The sequence below is a fragment of the Orcinus orca genome, chromosome 7 (genome assembly GCF_937001465.1).
Source record: "Orcinus orca chromosome 7, mOrcOrc1.1, whole genome shotgun sequence".
NCBI classification, from domain to species: domain Eukaryota; kingdom Metazoa; phylum Chordata; class Mammalia; order Artiodactyla; family Delphinidae; genus Orcinus; species Orcinus orca.
Genome location: NC_064565.1, coordinates 20,168,927 through 20,191,702, shown reverse-complemented (window position 1 = coordinate 20,191,702; position 22,776 = coordinate 20,168,927). Strand labels below are relative to the sequence as shown.

The 22,776-nt window shown below is 34.8% G+C and overlaps 1 protein-coding gene across 3 annotated transcripts in view; it reads left to right on the top strand.

Annotated features, from left to right (window-relative positions):
• The window catches only part of DPP10 (dipeptidyl peptidase like 10), a 1,290,245-nt gene that overhangs the window by 1,222,609 nt on the left and 44,860 nt on the right, over positions 1 to 22,776 (top strand). For all 3 annotated transcript variants that reach the window (XM_012535464.2, XM_004276493.4, XM_049712621.1), the window contains exons 14-19: positions 1,799 to 1,890; positions 2,311 to 2,358; positions 5,307 to 5,428; positions 7,140 to 7,187; positions 22,032 to 22,130; positions 22,241 to 22,310. In XM_012535464.2, the coding sequence (XP_012390918.2) occupies positions 1,799 to 1,890; positions 2,311 to 2,358; positions 5,307 to 5,428; positions 7,140 to 7,187; positions 22,032 to 22,130; positions 22,241 to 22,310 (479 nt within the window). The remainder of the gene's footprint in view (positions 1 to 1,798; positions 1,891 to 2,310; positions 2,359 to 5,306; positions 5,429 to 7,139; positions 7,188 to 22,031; positions 22,131 to 22,240; positions 22,311 to 22,776) is intronic.

The window sequence follows — 22,776 nt, the reverse complement described above, 5'->3', positions numbered from 1 at the left end:
TTAAAAAATCAGATAAATCAAAAATACTCTACATATCAGACCACTGGACCAAGAGTCTTAAAAATGGTCAGTGTGGACTTCCCTGGCAGTCCAGTGGTTAAGACTCCACCCTTCCAATGAAGGGGGCACGGGTTCAATCCCCAGTCAGGGAAGTTCCGCATGCCACATGCCACAGCAATCCCCGCCCCCAAAATGGTCAATGTTGTAGAACTCAAGAAAAGATAGGATAACTTTTACTTTAAAAGAGACTAAAGAGGTGACAACCCACTGCAATTAGGTAGATAGGTAGATATGTAGATAGATAGAAAGATAGATATAGATATATAGATATGGAGATATTTGGGTTACTTAGGGCAGTGTGGAAATTAGAATACATACTATATATTTAGATGATATTAATGTTGTTATTCATAGGTATGATATGCAATTTGCTTATATGAGAAAATACTGTTAATTTTGAGAGATGTATACTGAAATATTTAGAGCTGAAATAGTCTGATGCTCTCAACTTCCTTTCATATGATTTAGCATATGAAGAAAGGGGGAGAGCAAATATTCAAAATGTTAATGTTTGGTGAATCTAGGTAACGGTTTTATGGGTATTCATGTACTATCCATTAACCTTTCTGTAGATTTGAATATTTTCTTAAAAATAAAGGAATTGAATGAGATACAATTTCACACTCATTAGTTTGACAAAAAATTAAATAGTCTGATGAAATTAACTGTTGGTGAGGAAGTGGATAAAATGTGGAGCAACAGAAACTCACATTGCTAGTAGATTCTAAATCGGCACAACTTTGGAAAATAATGTCACTATTGAGTTAGGTAGGAGACATTTACCTTTTGACCAAGCAGTCCCATTTATCAGTGTTCATCTCAAGAAAATCCTGTCACATGCACCGGAGACATTAATAAAACTGTTCATAGACAACTTGTTTTTAAGAGCGAAAATTTGGAAAAACTCAAATGTCAAAAAATAAATAAATTTTACTGTATTCATACATACAATAAAATACCACATATCGGGCTTCCCTGGTGGCGCAGTGGTTGAGAGTACGCCTGCCGATGCAGGGGACACGGGTTCATCCCCCGGTCCGGGAAGATCCCACATGCCGCGGAGCGGCTGGGCCCGTGAGCCATGGCCGCTGAGCCTGCGCGTCCGCAGCCTGTGCTCCGCAACGGGAGAGGCCACAACAGTGAGAGGCCCGCGTACCGCAAAAAAAAAAAAAAAAAAAATACAGCAGTGAAAATAAACTATGGCTACAAGGGTCAGTGTGATCTCAGAAATAAATTATTGATGATCTCATCAATAGTGATGATATTTAATGATCTCAGAAACAAATTATTGTGTGAAAATAGCAAATCATATAGCAATGCACATCTGTAAAGATTAAAATAATGTAACAGAATCTATTTGGAATGAAGTTTGTTTGAAGTATTTTATTTAAAGCTTTCCAAACTGCATAGCTGTCGATCATTTAGATGAGAGTTAACAAGGTCCTGTGTCTGTACCAAATGCCCAGATGACTTCCTATGTCAACATGATGATGCACACGTAATCCTCACCTGGAGATGTTTTCTGAATGGTTTTCCTACAGCATAGGAATAAAGGCACCATCTTACCTGCATCTGTGTTTATGCACATGTGGATATATTCTTAAGATTGAAAGTGAAAAACTCAACATTAGCTGAGAACTAAAGAATTAAAAGTAACACAGGCGGTTAGTACTTTTGTGCTGACCAGAGATACGCTGTTTAAATAAGAAGAAAATCAATATATTCTATTTCTTTGCAGAGTAAAAGTGAGCAAATTACTGTGCGGCATCTGACATCAGGAAACTGGGAAGTGATAAAGATCCTGGCGTACGATGAAACGACGCAAAAAATGTGAGTGTTTTTGGTTCTCTAGTCAGGTTGGAAGTCACTGTTGTCAAATGCAGTCTTTTCTGCTAGATTTATATCTTGCTTACCATGGTCCTAGTCCAAGTAACCTGGCCATGTAAAGAACAACCTTTTCTTTAAGATTCTCCCTATACTTCACGCAGAGAGATACTTACACAGACAGTTGCACAGACACATGCACACACACACACACACACGCACACTCAGAGAGATTGAGAGAGATCATGGAAAAGTGTGAAAATATTTTAAGAAACAAATATGCGTTTCCCAAATGGATCAAGTCCTGCCATTAAATAATAGAAGAGCTCTTGCCTGTTCTTTGACAGTTTGAAAATTCAGGTGAAAACTCGGTGTGGCAAAAATTGATTGGTGCCTGATGTTTGTGCTGTTTTCTTTCATGGGCAGTTACTTTCTGAGCACCGAGTCGTCTCCCAGAGGGAGGCAGCTGTACAGGTAAGCAATGTGAGAGGATCTTCCTGCACAGGTAGATTCCTCAGGGGCCATCTACACAGCATAATGATGGGATGGAGAAGTCTGAAGCTTCCTTTTTGGTATGGCTAGGAGAGAACCAACTCAGTATGACAAAACCCCACACTCTTGGCCCAATCCCTCAGCTTTGGACCACTGTGAGCGTAAACAATTGGAACTGAAATGGAGACCATCTTATTCCTCCTTTATTTTTTCCCTCATTTGTTTTTACAGTCTCAAAATGTCTTTTTTTTTTTTTTTTTTGAGGCTTGCTTTTCTCAACTACCCACATCACAGGCATTTACATATTTTCCCCAGTAGGCTTTTCTTCTACTATGCCTCATTTATATTTTCATGGCATTAATATTGTACACATGTGATGTATTCCCGAACAAAATAAAAGCATTGTGAACATTTAGTAGAGTGGATCAAGTGGCAGTTTCTCTCCCCCACCCCCCATAATGTGTATAATCCATTGATTGTTATTTAAGCAGGAATGGTCCTTGCTTACTAAAATAAAGCAGTGGATGGGGACTATTTTCATCTGTCCAATTTTCCCGGATGAAAAGTTATATTCATAAAAGGGGTTAAGGTCATACCTATTTAGTGTTAAAAATGTCTCTTCACTCAGAAAGCTTTCACCAGGACCTCCCAAGAATGACTTTTATTTTTGTCTGGCAAGCAACTTACAATTATAGACTCATATACACTTTCTAATTTACATTTCACAGATCCATTTTTAAAGTGTCAAAACTGCCATGGCATATTCTCAGTGGAAATTCATCATGTTTGAAGAAGTGTCACCAATGATTCTTACCAAGTAGCCTAGACTTTCCTTTGAGAGTAAAAATGCATGTTTCAAGTACCTTAACTCTCTCTAATTCATCCACACACTCTTATTTATGCATAAATTGTTTTAATCTGAAGCGAGCCTCTCCTTTTTATCACATATCCCAATATGTCATCTTCACATTCTTTGTTTTTTTTCTCTTAGAGTCTGGAACACATGTTCTCAATTCTAATGGCTTCCAAAAGAAGAACAGCTGTTTATTTAAAGAGAATGATTCTAATTTTGGTTTAGAGGTCTTGGTTAAAGTACCGGTCGCTTTCTCTTTTTGGTTACCTGAAGCTTATCTTTCTTGAAACGTATACAGTGGTTAATAGTGGCAGTCAAGAACAGTCCTTTAGAGATGTGGAAATACTGGACCAATGTTTTATTTTTCTCATTTTGTAAAACTCTTAACGAAAAATGACAGCGCCAGAAAATTAGGCTTGGCTAAACTCAGCTAGCAGCGCTGCCTCATCCTCTCTCTCCTCCCTTTATTAACCTAAAATGTGATTTGAATCACAGTGGGTTCTTAGATTTGTGTGCTTGTCTTATGTCCCCAGTGACTGAGGCAGAGCAGTACAAAAGTCAATATATCTATGACCTGTACTAGTGCAGAGGGCTGTGTTATAAAGAAAATATAGTACCAATAAATCTCCCTTTAAATGGCTCATCCAGTGCCAGTTTGTTTGACTGTAAGATAATATTAGTGTTTGACCCAGAAAACTCAATCATTGTCTTGTCCAGGCTATAAAAATAATAATTGGTTGATTTAATTTATGGGATTAGATGCTTCTGTGGAATCAGAACTGCTAGCATATTCGGTGTCATTATTTTGTCTCAAAATGTGCTTTTGTCTATTTTAGTAATTCATAATCCAAATAATGAGAAGATACCAACATAATTTTTAGGAAACTTGGATCTGAAAAATTATATGGAAGAGTAGAGAGAGAAAAGGTTTTAAATTCTAGTTATGTCACTAAATAGCTGTGACTAATAGGGACTGGCACACATTCATAGTTTCTGTGGTGATAGTTGTGCAACATTGTGACTGTAATTAATGACATTGAACCATATACTTGAAAAATGGTTAAAATGTTGAATGTTGTTTTACGTATACACCACAATTTAAAAGAAAAAAAAGGGTATGATTTGTCATAATGGTGAAACTAGCTAATGTGTTTAAGTGCCTAGTATATTAATCACCTTGACTAGAAAAGGAAAATTTTGGATTATAATGAGCCCAACATGTTTCAAATGTGAAACTGTGACTTTGTGAACTATACTGTACTATAGTATGTGTTTTGTTCCAAAATGAAATTGAGAATATTTTGTTCAGCCAAGTTTTAAAAAATGTATCATCAATAGTGTTTTCATTTAGAAGCATAGATAATTTACAATTAATCTCTATTTATAAAATAAATGAATCTGTACATGAAATTTAACTTTGGGTTAATATTTCAACCCCTCTAACCTTAAGCACCATTGTTTGTAAAATAAAGAGATGAGTGCTTTTCTCTTTATCTATCTCCTTGATGTCTCAAAGCATGTATGAGCATTAACATTATATATATTATCATACAAAAATAGCTTTTCTTTTCCAAAAATTCAGTGCAACTATTTAGTGGGAAAAATCTGGTACTAATATCAAAATCTAATGTTGAATTTAGGAAATCATGAGCTTTTCATATGTGTGTGACTTGTGAAAACATTAGTTCTTCCAACTAATATTATTGCTTGTGACTTTATGCTTGTCTCTGTGGGTAATTTCTTTTAAGACTTTACAAAGAAATATCTATAAAAATATAAATAAGAATAAGTTATATTGCATCCTGTGACAATCAGTTTCTTTGTAAGCATACATACATAGTACATTCATATAGGTGTACATAATTTTAATTTTATTACAGAGAAGAAAAATGCATATGTCTTAACATTAGTAATGGGAATTGACTTTGTTTGCATTTTTATGGTAAGTCATAATTTACAAGGAACCTCAGCTGAGTAATTCTGTAGCTTCTTTGTTTATGTCAATACTTAAATATAGATACCACACATTCAAGGACCTGGAACAGTAGCATTTCTAACTTTCTTTTTCTTTCCCCAGTGCCTCTACTGAAGGATTATTGAATCGTCAGTGCATTTCATGTAACTTTATGAAAGAACAATGTACATATTTTGGTGCCAGTTTTAGTCCCATGAATCAACATTTCTTATTACTCTGTAAAGGTAATAGATGATTTCTGATAAAATTTATTTTTTTCATTTTATTTGATCAGTATCTATTATTATCATTAGTAATGATTACCCTAGCTGTATGATTTGATATTCTTAGTTTATGTAAGTTTTTGTTAAAAAGTTATAAATTAGGGGTTTATTGAGATAGAAATTGTATCCATTACTTTATTTAAAAGATAGAAATTGGGAGTAAGTCAATATGTGCACATACACATGATCAATAAGTGCTGGTTGACATGGACCTTTTAAAAAAGTGAATAAACATATTTACATCAGCAAAGTCAAGCTAGAATAATAAACTAATTTACCTAGACATTAGGAAAAGCAATAGTTTCCTTATTAAAATAATGGCTTGGTTGTTAAAAAATTTAGGATCTATAGAAATTTAATTCCCAGGGTCTAGTCCCCTTCAATTTTGAGAAATTATGTTCACCCCAATTATTTCTTCTATCCGGTAACTATGCTATAGCCTTACATAGTAGTATGGTATCTCTAGGTTATACTGATAGGAATCACTGTCCCTTTAATAGGATACTGTATTTCCCAGAGATGAAATGGGAGATGTCCTCTTATAATGTGATGGATTGAGTGCTACTGCTTCAGCTGGTACCTTACACATTCGTGTTTAAGACACCATGAGGAAGAGACCAATACTTTTTCTTTTTAGTTATTTTTCTCTTGACATCTGAAATAAAGTAATCAAAAAAGAGAACTACTTGTTGGATGACACCAGAGAAAAACCATTAGACCCCTAGGCAGAGTTCCTAGGAGAAGTGAAGTTTTAAGATAACATCTTATGGTTACACTTGAATTATCCTGTATATTTGAAATAATTAACAATTCCAGTTAATGTATTTTTAAAATTAATATATAATTAGTTCCAATTTTTAATTTATCTTGTGGGTGAAATATTTTTTTTGCTTTTATTTTTTTTTTGAATTTTTGAATTTTATTTTATTTATTTTTTTATACAGCAGGTTCTTATTAGTTATCTGTTTTATGCATATTAATGTATACATGTCAATCCCAATCTCCCAATTCATCCCACCACTGCCACCACCCCCACCATTTTCCCCCCTTGGTGTCCATACGTTTGTTCTCTACATCTGTGTCTCTATTTCTGCCCTGCAAACCGGGCTCTAGAGCGCAGCCTCAGTAGTTGTGGTGCACGGGCTTGGTTGCTCCGCGGCATGTGGGATCTTCCCAGACCAGGGCTTGAACCCGTGTCCCCTGCATTGGCAGGTGGATTCTTAACCACTGTGCCAAAATACTTCTAATATACATGCATTCTTTCTTTCTTGGCTAAGTGGTAAATAGAATTTAATCTTGAATGAGTGGATGAGGGTTCACAGGGTTGTGAATCAACTTTCTGAACATCAGTGATGATTCTATAAAAGACTAGATAAAAAGAGAGTAAAGTGCATAAGATTGGCTAAAACCATAGAACTATAGAAGTATAGGGCATTTTGGAGAAGGGAGAATTGTAACAATAATCCCGCAAATAGTTTCTTTCCCCGTATATTCTTACTTCTCTGAATAGAATATCCATAGAAAGGAATGAAATCTAATAATCGGGTTTCTGTTTCATTATGTTTTAACTATGAAATGTTATATTTGGAAAAAAGAACTCTATCATGTAATCTTCCAGTAGTTATTACTTAGATGTCTTTAAAATGTTTATACATACATTTCTAAAATCTAGGTCCAGGGGTTCCAGTGGTCAGCCTACATGACACGGACAACCCAGCAAGTAAGTACATGAAGACAACATCATGGTTGGCATTGGTCCTTAGTATTATATTATTTATTCTGAGTGTTGTACTCTATAGAGCCTTCTTCAAAGGAGGCCCCAGCCTGAGGAAAGTAGCATAGGCACCATCAACTTGACCTTGTGTGTGTAAGAGAAACATTAAAGCAAATGGTTTGAGCCATGTTACAATTGGAGTTGGTTCTTATATGCCTGAAATAGGCTATCTACTGTATCTTAATTGAATGAGGACTGATTGATGAGACTCATTTAGATATATTTCAGCCTACTGGCCCCTTATACTCTGGTTCATTCTTTCTTGAGCCTCATATAAATTATTCCTCCAGAGCAACACATTTACTTTTGGGAAAAATTATTCAATTGTCCATCATCTGTTGAGCAAGGACTTACTTTATCAGGCAATATGACAGAGGCTGGGTCTTCATTGCTAGTAAGATGTGGTCAACGTGTTTAAGAACTTTAATAGTAGAGTGTATAAATACAAACATGGCTGAGCTGATCTTAAAAATGAATACCCAGGTTGCTTCCTGCCTCCCTGTTTCCTTCTTTTCATCTATCCTTCTTTTCCTTCTTTCATTTAAAAACTTTATTTAATCAACAAAACTTTATTTAATCAACACTCTCATGCTCTAATGATTTACCATAATCTAGTAAATGAGGCTTATATTTATTAACACATTTACTCCTCAGAACACCCCCTGATGTTGTTAATTTTGTTATCCTTTTTTAAAGATGAGGGAACTGAGCCACAAAGAGGTTAACAAACTTGGCTAGAGTCACCCTAATATAACAGGTGGCAGCGCCAAGAATCAAATAAGATCGTCTGACTCCAGAATAGGGTTTATTATCACTACCATACAATGGTAGCTCATTCTACTGTGTTTTTGTCTGTCTCATCACATACTTAGGTTTAAGTAGTAGTCTTACTTAAATGCTTTGACTTAAAGGAGAGACAGGCATAAAAGTAAAATTTTGAATGACAAATATCATTTTTAGAGGACACAGAAAGACCTTTTAGACTCTTCAAATACCACCATATGGAGACTTCCTGCCTATTCTAGAGAAAGACAAAACTTCTAAATAGTTAATGGAGTTCTGTGTGGTTGGAAATCAGTTAGCACATCTTTTAGTTTCTACTTAGTGTAAATCCTAAAGCGGTTATGGTAAGCAAATTAAATCTGTTGAATATTAACACTAACGGCAACAATAATGATAACAAATACAGTTTATTTGATAAAATAGAAAGAAGGTTGAATTTCACAGATAGAAAATTAGTGTATAAAGTGAGTCCACCACATACCTTTTGTGGATATAATCTCATAGAACCAATTTCCTTGTAAAAAAAATAGCAAATGAAATTTCTGTGAGGATGAGATACATTTGCAACATAGACACTCAATAAACAGCAACTATTTGTGTTACATTGCATATTCTGCCAAAATGATATATTTTTTTAAATCCCCAACCTGACTTTAATTAATTTTATTCTACTGTTAAAAGGCAATGTTGTTTTCTAATAACTTTCGTTTCAAATCATGACACACTTTCCTCTGAGGGAAACCTTTCTGATTTTCTCATTTATAAGTGAATTCTGATAGTCTCAGGATCAAGAAAAACAAAAAGAGACTGTGAACAGTGATCAGGTGCTTAATTTTATTTTCAAAAGACAGTTATTTATTGAGATAAAATTTACATTTGATTGCAAGTAAATCTTTGGGTTAATGGATCTTCGGGTTAATGGATCTTCAGTTTAATATTCATTAAACTAATGAATCAGTCATAACTCATTTTGGGGCTACACAAAGCAGAATAAAGCATGAAAAGTATATTGAAAAATGAAAATATTTAACAAACATGGAAAACCTTTAAACCGCCAGTTATCAAAGAAATGCAAAGTAAAACACTGCCAAGTAATTTTTCCTAACAAATTAATAACATCAAAAAATTTACATTGCTAATGAGGATATAATGAGGCTCTCATAAATTGCTGGTAGAAATATAAATTACAGCAAATCTTTTGGAAAAAAATAACCATAAGCCTTAAATCTTTTATATCTATTTACCCTATGTTTTTCCTTTTAATAGTTTATACTGAAGAGATATTTAATTATAATGTGATGGATTGAGTGCTACTGCTTCAGCTAGTACCTTACACATTCGTGTTTTAAGACACCATGAGGAAGAGACCAATACTTTTTCTTTTTAGCTATTTTTCTGTTGACATCTGAAATAAAGTAATCAAAAAAGAGAGAAAATTATAACCATGCTACTGATGGTAGTGAAAAAACATAATAAAAATAATAAAAGGGGTGATTTGTAAATAAACTTTAATGGAATACTGATTTGTGCCCTGAATATCTTCCATTTGTCTTTTCAGAGCCCCTCTTAACTGTTTTTCTCTCCCATGGCCTCTACCCCAGCAGGAGTTTGTACTGATGACTTAAGTTCAGCTGCCATTTGGCTGCCAATTGGATCCAGCTAAAGTGAATCCTATAGGTGACTGAAGAGAGGCAGAAAAGTGACTTTGGAGTCTATTTCTCCAGTGCTATCCCTGTGGAGTCACCCAAGTTGCTCTGACTCTTGGGTGAAGGTCACTGTGGATCTTTCATGCAACCAACTCCAAGTAACTGCTCTGTCCTCTTGACCTGCTGGCCTAGCCTTTGTCATAAGCCCTGGGTTATGGTACTACCCCTTATGACCTCCCTGCCCTTTGTCCTATATTTGTAAATACTCCTTTATTAAAATTTCATCAAATTGTTCTAATAGAGTTGCCACTAGTTCCCCACTAGGATTAAAAATAAAAATACATTTTTAAAAGTCAATTCTTCAAAACTGTTTAAGCTATATTTCTAAGTGTTTAAGGAGTTCAAATATTTATGCCACTTAAACAAAATTATTTGAAAATGCATATTAAAATTCCAGAAGACAATATTTGAAAACAGTAAAAGTCTTGTATTTGCCTGGCAGCCTTTCAGATGATTTTTTGTTCTTTTTTCTTAAGTATTTTCCTAATGTTCTACAATGAACATATATTACATTTATAATGAAAAAGAAACCCTTCATTAAAATGTTCAGTGACGAGATTGGTTCGAGATGGCGGAGTAGAAGGACATGCTCTCACTCCCTCTTTCGAAAACACCAGAATCACAACTAACTGCTGAACAATCATTGACAGGAAGACACTGGAACTCATGAAAAAAGATACCCCACATGCAAAGACAAAGGAGAAGCCTCAGTGAGATGGTAGGAGGGGCGCAATCACAATATAATCAAATCCCATAACTGCTGGGTGGGTGACTCACAAACTGGAGAACACTTACACCACAGAAGTCCACCTACTGTAGTGAAGGTTCTGAGCCCCACATCAGGCTTCCCAACCTGGGGGTCCAGCAACGAGAGGAGGAATTCCTAGAGAATCAGACTTTGAAGGCTAGCAGGATTTGATTGCAGGACTTCAACAGGACTGGGGGAAACAGAGACTCCACTCTTGGAGGGCACACACAAAGTACTGTGTGCATCAGCACCCAGAGGAAGGAGCAATGACCCCATAGGAGACTGAACCACACCTACCTGCTAGTGTTGGAGGGTCTCCTGAAGAGGCAGGGGGTGGCTGTGCCTCACTGCGAGGACAAAGACACTGGCAGCAGAAATTCTGGGAAGTACTCCTTGGCGTGAGCCCTCCAGGAGTCCACCATTAGCTCCACCAAACAGCCCAGCTAGGCTCCAGTGTTGGGTCACCTCAGGCCAAACAACCAACAGGGAGGGAACCCAGCCCCACCCATCAGCAGACAAGTGGATTAAAGTTTTACTGAGCTCTGCCCACCAGAGCAACAGCCAGCTCTACCCACCACCAGTCTCTGCCATGAGGAAACTTGCACAAGCCTCATAGATAGCCTCATCCACCAGAGGGCAGACAGCAGAAGCAAGAAGAATTACAGTCCTGCAGCCTGTGGAACAAAAACCACATTCACAGAAAGATAGACAAGATGGAAAGTCAGATGGCTATGTACCAGATGAAGGAACAAGATAAAACCCCAGAAAAACAACTAAATGAAATGGAGATAGGCAATCTTCCAGAAAAAAAATTCAGAATAATGATACTGAAGATGATCCAGGACCTTGGAAAAAGAATGGAGGCAAAGATCTAGAAGATGCAAGAAATGTTTAACAAACACCTAGAAGAATTAAAGAACAAAAAAACAGAGATGAACAATAAAATAACTGAAACGAAAACTACACTAGAAGGAATCAATAGAAGAATAACTGAGGCAGAAGAACACATAAGTAACCTGGAAGACAGAATGGTAGAATTCACTGCCATGGAACAGAATAAAGAAAAAAGAATGAAAAGAAATGAAGACAGCCTAAGAGACCTTCGGGACAACATTGAACACAACAACATTCACGTTATAGGGGTCCCAGAAGGAGAGGAGAGAAAGGACCCGAGAAAATATTTGAAGAGATTATAGTCAAAAACTTCCCTAAAATGGAAGAGGAAATAGCCACCCAAGTCCAGGAAGTGCAGAGAGTCCCATACAGGACAAATCCAAGGAGAAACACACAGGCAAAACTTAAAGACAAAGAAAAATTATTGAAAGCAGCAAGGGAAAAATGACAAATAAAATACAAGGGAACTCTGATAAGGTTAACAGCTGATTTCTCAGCAGAAACTCTACAAGCCAGAAGGGAGTGGCATGATATGCTTAAAGTGAGGAAAGGAAAGAACTACAACCAAGATTACTCTACAGAGCAAGGACCTCATCCAGATTCAAAGGAGAAATCAAAAGCTTTACAGACAAGCAAAAGCTAAGAGAATTCAGCACCACCAAACCAACTCTACAACAAATGCTAAAGGAACTTCTCTAAGTGGAAATACAAGAGAAGAAAAGGACCTACAAAAACAAACCCAAAACAATTAAGAAAATGGTCATAGGAACATACATATCGATAATTACCTTAAACCTGAACGGATTAAATGCTCCAACCAAAAGACACAGGCTTGCTGAATGGATAGAGAAACAAGACCCATATATATGCTGTCTACAAGAGACCCACTTCAGACCTAGGGACACATACAGACTGAAACTGAGGGGTTGGAAAAAGATATTCCATGCAAATTGAAATAAAAAAAAAGCTGGAGTAGCAATACTCATATCAGATAAAATAGACTTTAAAATAAAGAATGTTAAAAGAGACAAAGAAGGACACTACATAATGATCAAGGGATCAATCCAAGAAGAAGATATAACAATTATAAATATACATGCACCCGGGCTTCCCTGGTGGTGCAGTGGTTGAGAGTCCGCCTGCAGATGCAAGGGACACAGGTTCGTGCCCCGGTCCGGGAAGATCCCACATGCCGCGGAGAGGCTGGGCCCATGAGCCATGGCCGCTGAGCCTGTGCGTCCGGAGCCTGTGCTCTGCAATGGGAGAGGCCACAACAGTGAGAGGCCTGCGTACCGCAGCAAAAAAAAAAAAATATATATATATATATATACACACCCAACATAGGAGCACCTCAATACATAAGGCAACGGCTAACAGCTCTAAAAGAGGAAATCGACAGTAACACAATAATAGTGGGGGATTTTAACACCTCACTTACACCAATGGACAGATCATCCAAACAGAAAATTAATAAGGAAACACAAGCTTTAAATAACACAATAGACCAGATAGATTTAATTGATATTTCTAGGACATTCCATCCAAAAACAGCAGATTTCACTTTCTCTCAAGTGTGCACGGAACATTCTCCAGGATAGATCATATCTTGGGCCACAAATCAAGCCTCAATAAATTTAAGAAAATTGAAATCATATCAAGCATCTTTTCTGACCACAACGCTATCAGGTTAGAAATCAATTACAGGGAAAAAAACGTAAAAAAAAACCATGGAGGCTAAATAATACGTTACTAACTAACCAAGAGATCTTTGAAGAAATCAAAGAGGAAATCAAAAAATAACTAGAGACAAATGACAGTGAAAACACGATGATGCAAAACCTATGGAATGCAGCAAAAGCAGTTCTAAGGCGGAAGTCTATAGCTGTACAAGCCTACCTCAAGAAACAAGAAAAATCTCAATTAAACAATCTAACGTTACACCTAAAGGAACTAGAGAAAGAAGAAAAAACAAAACCCAAAGTTAGCAGAAGGAAATAAATCATAAAGAACAGAACAGAAATGAATGAAATAGAAACAAAGAAAACAATAGCAACGATCAATAAAACTAAAAGCTGGTTCTTTGAGAAAAAAATCTAAATTGATAAACCATTAGCCAGACTCATCAAGAAAAAGAGGGAGAGGACTTAAATCAATAAAATTAGAAATGAAAAAGGAGAAGTTACAACAGACACCACAGAAATACAAAGGATCCTAGGGGACTACTACAAGCAGCTCTATGCCAATAAAATGGACAACCTGGAAGAAATGGACGCATTCTTAGAAAGGTATACCCTTCCAAGACTGACCCAGGAGAAAATAGAAAATATGAACAGACAAATCACAAGTAATGAAATTGAAACTGTGATTAAAAATCTTCCCACACACAAAAATCCAGGACCAGATGGCTTCATAGTTGAATTCTATCAAACATTTAGAGAAGAGCTAACACCCACCCTTCTCAAACTTTTCCAAAAAATTGCAGAGGATGGAACACTCACAATCTCATTCTGTGAGGCCACCATCACCCTGGTACCGAAACCAGACAAACATACTACAAAAAAAGAAAATTACAGACCAATATCACTGATGAATATAGATGCAAAAATCCTCAACAATATACTAGCAAACAGAATCCAACAACACATTAAAAGGATCATACACCATGTTCAAGTGGGATTTATCCAAGGGATGCAAGGATTCTGCAATATATGCAAATCAATCAGTGTGATACACCATATTAACAAATTGAAGAATAAAAACCATATGACCATCTCAATAGATGCAGAAAAGGCTTTTGACAAAATTCAACACCCATTTATGATAAAAACTCTCCAGAAAGTGGGCATAGAGGGAACTTACCTCAACATAATAAAGGCCATATATGACAAACCCACAGCAAACATCATTCTCAATGGTGAAAAACTGAAAGCATTTCCTCTAAGATCAGGAACAAGACAAGGATGTCCAATCTCACCACCATTATTCAACATAGTTTTGGAAGTCCTACCCACGGCAGTCAGAGAAGAAAAAGAAATAAAAGGAATACAAACTGGAAAATAAGCAGTAAAATTGTCAGTGTTTGCAGATGACATGATACTATACATGGAGAATCCTAAAGATGCCACCAGAAAACTGCTAGAGCTAATCAATGAATTTGGTAAAGTAGCAGGATACAAAATTAATGCACGGAAATCTCTTGCATTCCTATACACTAATGATGAAAAATCTGAAAGAGAAATTAAGGAAACACTCCCATTTACCATTGCAACAAAAAGAATAAAATACCTAGGAATAAACCTACCTAGGGAGACAAAAGACCTGTAATCAGAAAACTAAGACACTGATGAAAGAAATTAAAGATGATAGCAACAGATGGATGGATATACCATGTTCTTGGATTGGGAGAATCAATACTGTGGAAATGACTATACTACCTAAAGCAATCTACAGGTTCAATGCAATCCCTATCAAATTACCGATGGCATTTTTTACAGAACTAGAACAGAAAATCTTAAAATTTGTATGGAGACACAAAAGACCCCGAATAGCCAAAGCAGTCTTGAGGGAAAAAAAAGGAGCTGTAGGAATCAGACTCCCTGACTTCAGACTATACTACAAAGCTACAATAACCAAGACAATATAGTACTGGCACAAAAACAGAAATATAGATCAATGGAACAGGAAAGAAGGCCCAGAGATAAACCCACGCACCTATGGTCAACTAATCTATGACAAAGGAGGCAACGATATACAATGGAGAAGAGACAGTTTCTTCAACAAGTGGCACTGGGAAAACTGGACAGCTACATGTAAAAGAATAAAACAGAACACTCCCTAACACCATACACAAAAGTAAACTCAAAATGTATTAGAGACCTAAATATAAGACCGGACACTGTGAAACTCTAAGAGGAAAACATAGGAAGAACACTCTGACATAAGTCACAGCAAGATCTTTTTTGATCCATCTCCTAGAGTAATGGAAATAAAAATAAATAAATGGGACCTAATGAAACTTAAAAGCTTTTGCACAGCAAAGGAAACCATAAACAAGATGAAAAGACAACCCTCAGTATGGGGAAAAATATTTGCAAATGAATCAATGAATAAAGGATTAATCTCCAAAATATATAAACAGCTCATGCAGCTCAGTATTAAAGAAACAGTCAACCCAACCCAAAAAGGGCAGAAGACCTAAATAGACATTTCTCCAAAGAAGACATACAGCTGGCCAACAGACACATGAAAAGCTACTCAACATCATCATTGTTAGAGAAATGCAAATCAAAACTACAGTGAGGTATCACCTCACACCGGTTAGAATGGGTATCATCAGAAAATCTACAAACAACAAATGGTGGAGAGGGTGTGGAGAAAAGGGAACCCTCTTGCACTCTTGGTGAGAATGTAAATTGATACAGCCACTATGGAGAACAGTATGGAGGTTCCTTAAAAAACTAAAAATAGAATTACCATATGACCCAGCAATCCCACTACTGGGCATATCCCCAGAGGAAACCATAATTCAAAAAGACACATGCACCCCAATGTTCATTGCAGCACTATTTACAATAGCCAGGTCATGGAAGCCACCTAAATGTACATCGACAGTTGAATGGATAAAGAAGATTTGGTACATATATACAATGGAATATTACTGAGCCATAAAAAGGAACAAAATTGGGTCATTTGTAGAGACGTGGATGCATCTAGAGACTTTCATACAGAGTGAAGTAAGTCAGAAAGAGAAAAACAAATATCGTATATTAACGCATATATGTGGAACCTAGAAATTTATACAGATGAACCGGTTTGCAGAGCAGAAATTGAGACACAGAAGTAGAAAAAAAACGTATGGACACCAAGGGGGGAAAGCGGGAAAATGGGATATGGACACCAAGGGGGAAAATGGGAAACCAAGGAGTTCGGGGTGGTGGTGTGATGAATTGGGAAATTGGGACTGACGTGTATATACTGATGTGTATAAAATATATGACTAGTAAGAACCTGCTGTATAAAAAAATAAATAAAATTAAATAAAAATAAATGTTCAGTGACTAGGAAATTATATATATATGTAAAATTTTGCTTAGTATTTCAAAGTCTTTTGTCTCATTGCTATCTTTCCTTTTCCTCTTTTTATATTTTCATTTTTTTCTTTTTCCTTATGTGTATATGATTTCTTTTGCTTTAATTCATTTTTTATCTCTTCCCTTTCTTCCTTTCTCTCCATTGCATCTCCTTCTCATCTCTCCTTATACTTCCTCTCTAATATTTTCTCATTTCTCCCTTTCTTCCTTCTTCCTAATTTTCTGTTCTCATTTTAATCCTCTTTTCCTCCTCAATCGCACAATTAAAATCATGTCTTAATACTACCTTGTCTTCATAATGTTTCACAAAAAACTATGATTGAAACATATTTTCTGAATTTATCATGAAAAAAACTCTGTGTGCTTTTGAAAATGGTGTATTTTCTTCTGTATTTTTTTCCCTTAAATATAATTTTATTTCTCTGTGACCATGGGTTGATTTTTTTTTTTTACCATGAGCAAATGAATACCTTTGATTTAGAAGTAAAAAAATTTCAACTACCTCTCATCTCATGTAATTTATTTTTTCCCATTCATTTTTGATAATAAAGAGAAGCCATGAGAAATTATTAGTATATTACTCTCATATCGCTGCCTCTAGCTGTATTTATTCATTCATTTATTTAGTTAGCTAGTCACTGTAATACAATAAACTATTGTCCACTTATAAAAATATTTATCCAACAAGATGCTCTCTAGTAAGGTATAAAGGTAAAAGTTTAATGGGCTTTAGTCTCTAAAAATTGCTGCCTATGTCATTAACAAATATCAGGTGATATTGGTTTCTAAATAGAAAAAGAATGCTTTTATCCACAATTAAGTTCATTAAGTGCATTTTTATGACAAGTCTTACATTATAAATGCTGAATCCTTAATGAAAGTGTATAAAATTGAATTATTCACATTTTAAATTTTATAATTGAATATTTGGTATAGATTCTTTGAAAATATGCTATTATTTAAATAATCTGAAATTTCTTGTATCAGGGAGATAGAAGAAATCTGTGAGAACATCTAATTTCCCAAATTTGTATTATAGAGGACGACACTTATTTATAAGAGAGGTGGTTTGGTGTGCCTGAAATCACACAGATTCACAGTCCAAAGCAAGAATCAGAAAATTTAATGGTTATAATAGAATATGATAATTTTTCTGGTAGAAGTGGACACAGTTCAAAAAAAGAGGAAGTCAGTGGAAAGCATTTCTGGAAGAAAGAATGTGAATACACAATCATGAGGAATGAAACTATTTACACTTGCAAGATAAAAGTTGTTCAATGTGGCTGGAACAAAACATTTAAGATAAATCAAAGGTATAGGCTATAGGGCAGGCTGGAGCCAGATCATAAAAGCCTTATGTTTCATCCTAAGGAGTTTGTAATTAACAATAAAGTGTCAATGATAAACCATTGACAATTAAAATAATATTCTTATTCTGGCCATGGAGTACCTGAAAGTAGACATGGCCTCTTGGCAAAAAGAAAGAAAAGAAAAGTGAAACAGAAAATAAAAGAATTTTTTTTTCAAAACTAACTGGATAAAATACATGAAACAACACTTTTCAAGCATGGGACAAGAGTCACGATAGGCCTCTGATCCCTGAAAGAAGGGAAAAAAGTCAGGTGAATGTTGTAATTGTCCTGGCTCTCTGGCTAGAATTATTTTTTGAATTCTAGGGTAAAGAGGAACAATTAAATAAGTGTATAAGGGTATCTCAGAGTCACAGTTGAGACAGAAATTGGCGTTCAGAAGGGTTGAAGATTCTGGAATGTTGGGAAGGTGGACAACACTGGAGCACAAGAAGAGACAGAGAGAGAGGACACCAGGAATCTGCATAGGGTTACAAGGGATCATCTTGCATCTGTTGCTGAAAATACCTAGCTGAACATACATAGGAAGATAGTCTGAGCCTGGGAAAAGCCAGAGCTCACACAGTGCTGGAATATATTAAAGTTCCAAACAGTCAGAACACTGGAATGTTTAGGAGAGATCCCAGAAGAGTCATGCCTTAGTATTAGAGCTTAACAAGTCATAAAGCAAAGGTCATTCAAACTCACACTAAATAAAATATTTTTTAAAGCTTTCAAATAATTAAGCTGGGGCTTCGCTGGTGGCGCAGTGGTTGAGAGTCCGCCTGCCGATGCAGGGGATGCGGGTCCGTGCCCCTGTTCGGGAATATCCCACATGCCGTGGAGCGGCTGGGCCCGTGAGCCATGGCCGCTGAGCCTGTGCATCCGGAGCCTGTGCTCCGCAGCGGGAGAGGCCACAACAGTGAGAGGCACGCTTACCGCAAAAAAAAAAAAAAAAAAGCTGACCTGCAAATAGCTTAAACATCTGCTATAACACAGTCCAACAATTAATAAAAGGACAGAATGATGTCCAGAACTCAACAATGTAAACATCACAGTGGTCAGAATCCAATAAAACATTACTGGCTACATAAAGAAGCTAGAAAATATGACTCATAACTAGGAAAAGAAAGCCAGTGAATTGAGACAGATTCAGATATGATGGAAATTATGGAATCCACTGACAAATACAATAAATTGGCTATTATAAATATGCTAAAATATATCAAGAAAAAATAATGTAGTGATAAATAGAATATATTTTAAGAACTTAAAATATGTGAAATTAAAACTTCTCTGAAAAATACTAAAAGCAAATTAGACACTGCAGAAGAAATATTAGTGAACTTGAAACATTATCTATAGACACTTCCAGATGCAGAGAAAACTAATGAAAGAAATGAACAGAGCCTAAGATAGTTTAGGTCAATATCCATATCTATAATATTTTAAATTAAAGTTGAAATGGAAAAAATATTTGATGAAATAATGGCCAAATCCAAATCTGATGAAAAATATAAAGTTGCTCAACCACCCTCAAGCAGGATACAAAAATAAAAAGACATTTACTTCCACACATTACATACATGGTAAGAGAGCCAAGAGTGACTGCAGGCTTCTCATCAGAAAAAAGCAATGGAGAAAAATCTTTAGAATACTGATGGGAAGCAAAACAATACAAAACTATCAACATAGAATAACAAACTTAGAAAATATCCTTCAAAAGTAAATCCAAAATAAAGAATCAAGAAAAAAGAAACAAGAAGGTGTTGCCATCAGACATGCATCTTTAAATAACACAAAGATCAAAGAAGAATTTAGGAAAATAATTGGAAAATATTTTGAGCCAAATGAAAATGAAAACACAACTAATCTAAATTTAGGGATACCTAACATTGTAATTAGAAATACATTTATGTCTCTAAATTCTTACTTTATAAAAAAGGAAATCTTTAAAATCAATCATCTAAGATTCCACCTTAAGAAACTAGAAAAAAAAAGCAAATTAATCCAAAGTAAGTTGAAGGAAGGAAATTAAAGATAAGAATAGAAATAAATGATATAGAAAATGGACTGGCAGTAGAGAAAAGCATATTAAAAACCAAAATTATTTTCTTAGAAAACATAAATAAAATTGATAAAGTTCTAGATAGAGCCTTAAAAGAAAAAGTACACTGTCATTTTCATTAATGAAATAGACGATGTTAATAACAGGTTCTACAAACATTGTAATGCCAGTAATGGAATATTATAAGTAATTTTAGGACAGTAAATTTGACATCTTAGATAAAATGGGTAAATTTCTTAAAAGAAAAATTGCTAAACATTCAAACAGGAAGATATACAATATATAAATATCCCATTATCTACTAAAAGTTTTAATTCATAGTTAATACTCTTCCCACAAAGTAAATTCCAGTTCCAGTAGCTTCACTGGTGCGTTCTGTTCAACATTTAATATATTAATACCAAGTTCACATATGCTCTCAGAAAATATAAGGCCAGCATCAACCAGATTCCAAATTCAATATAGACACAACAAGGACAAAAAAAATCAATTTTTCACATGAATATTGATGCAAAATTCCTTAACTAAATAGTAGCAAGAAAAATCCAGCAATTTATAAAAGGGTAATATATTATGACTATGTGGGGTTTACCTGAGGAATCCATGATTGCTATGATATTCAATAATTAATCAATGCAACTTACTATGTTATACTGTCAACTTAACAACTCAAAGGATTTATAAAAAATATTTGATTAAAAATGAAAAACAACAATAATAATAAAGTAGTAATAATAACTGGGCCAGAAGAAAAAAAAATGATTTAACTTGATGAATGGTATGTACAAAAATACTACAACTGACATCATACTTAATGTTGAAGACAATGCATTTCCCCCCAAACTGGGAAAAAGTAAAAATGTCTGCCCTGACCACCTCTTTGCAACATTGTATTAGAAGACTTAGTGAAATGAGGCAAGAAAAAGACATATAGGTAAAAAAAATTGCCTTTATTTGCAGAAGATATAAATAAAGCAGAACCAAATAAACAAACAAAAAAAATGGAATCCACACACACTCATAATACTATTAGAAATAATGAGTGAATTTATCAGGGTTATTACAATTATAGGTTAATATACAAAAATCAACTATTTTATATACTATAAGGCAAGGCAAAATTTAAAAATAGTTAAAAATAACTACTTAAAGTAACATCTGAAACTATGTACTATATACTATAGTATACTATATATTATATACCTCTAATAGAAATGTGTCAGTCTGCTAAAATGAAAGCAAACATTTCTGGAAGAAATTACAAACTCAAATGGATATATACATGCATACATATTTATGGATTAGAAAGTTCACTATTTTTAATATATAAAAATCCCCAATAAATCTATATTTTTAATATAGCAGTCAAAATTCCAGCAAGTTACTGATGTTTCTCTCCCTTCATGTTTTGCCAGTTTTCTCTCTCTTTTTTTTTTGGTTTTTATAAAAAAAACCATTTTAATATTTTCTATTGCTATATTGTTGGATTCATTAATCTTTTCTTCTGCAGTATCTAATATGTTGTTAATCCTATCCAGTATTTTTTCATCTTAGATTTTATAGTTTTCATGTATATCAAATTTTTCAGTTCTTATTGTTAGAATTTTAACTTGTTTGTTTTTAAAATGTCTTTCATCTTTCTCCTTAATATCCTCAGGCTTTTTTAAAACTTAACACATGGAATGTAATTATAATCTCTGTTTTAATGTCATTATCTATTATATGCATCTGTGTCATTTCTGGGTTCTTTCTATTCAATAAAATTTGTACTCATCATGGGTGATATTTTCCTGATTTTTTGCATGCTTGGTAACTTTATATTAGAATTCAGGCATTGTGAATTTTAAATCATTGGGTGCTACATAATTTTGTATTATTTAAAATATATTCTTAAGCATAACATTAACATGATCAGATTTACATTTTGAAAACATAAATGCTAATTCCAAGTATAAGGGGCAACTGGAGACAATTTCACTGGAATAAAGAAGCTCAGTTAGAAAACTTGTAATAATCCAGAAGAGAATTTATGAGAGAGTAATCGGTGACTAGCACAGTGCCTGTCAAATGGTAATGATGGATAATTATTTGTGTTACACTGTTTCTTAATCAACACATAGAGATTATTTACACTATCCTTTTTGACTTACAGAATATTTTATATTGGAAAGCAATTCTATGCTGAAGGAAGCTATCCTGAAGAAGAAGAGAGTAAAGTCAGAAATTAAAACGCTTCATATTGATGACTATGGTAAAGTTTTGTGCATGCTATGTTATTCAAAAAAAAAAACTTTCTCTGCACCTTATAGTTTTACATATAAATGACTCTCCATCTTTAATATTTTGCTCTTTCTTTAAAAGAACTTCCTTTACAGTTGTCCTTTCCCAAAGATTTTACGGACCGAAACCAGTATGCTCTTCTGTTAATAATGTAAGTATTTTATTTGTTTTTGAAATAAAGGAACCTAAAGAGTTTAGAATTTTTCTTATGTCTCACATGGCAGTATTCTGATTAAAAAACAACAGAAGAAGTCCTATATGTGTAGATAACTGGGACAGCTGTCAGTTGTATGAGTTCCTCAAGGACACCACCACTAAATAATATGGAAGGGTGTGTAATTGCTTGTGCTTCTTGCATCCCAAATTGCACTCAATGTTACTCCTGGGAATAATGACACATATAGTTTGGTTTATGGATGTCTGCTTAGCAATTACTCAAGCTCTATGCTCCCTTTGTTTTCTTTCTTTCTTTCTTTCTTCCTTTGTGATATATTTGTCATATCAAAATTATACTAGATTTGTAAAAGCCATTTTTTTTTAATTGTGGTGAGAGCACTTAACATGAGATCTACCCTCTGGACAAAATTTTAGGAATACAATACAGTGTTGTTAACTAC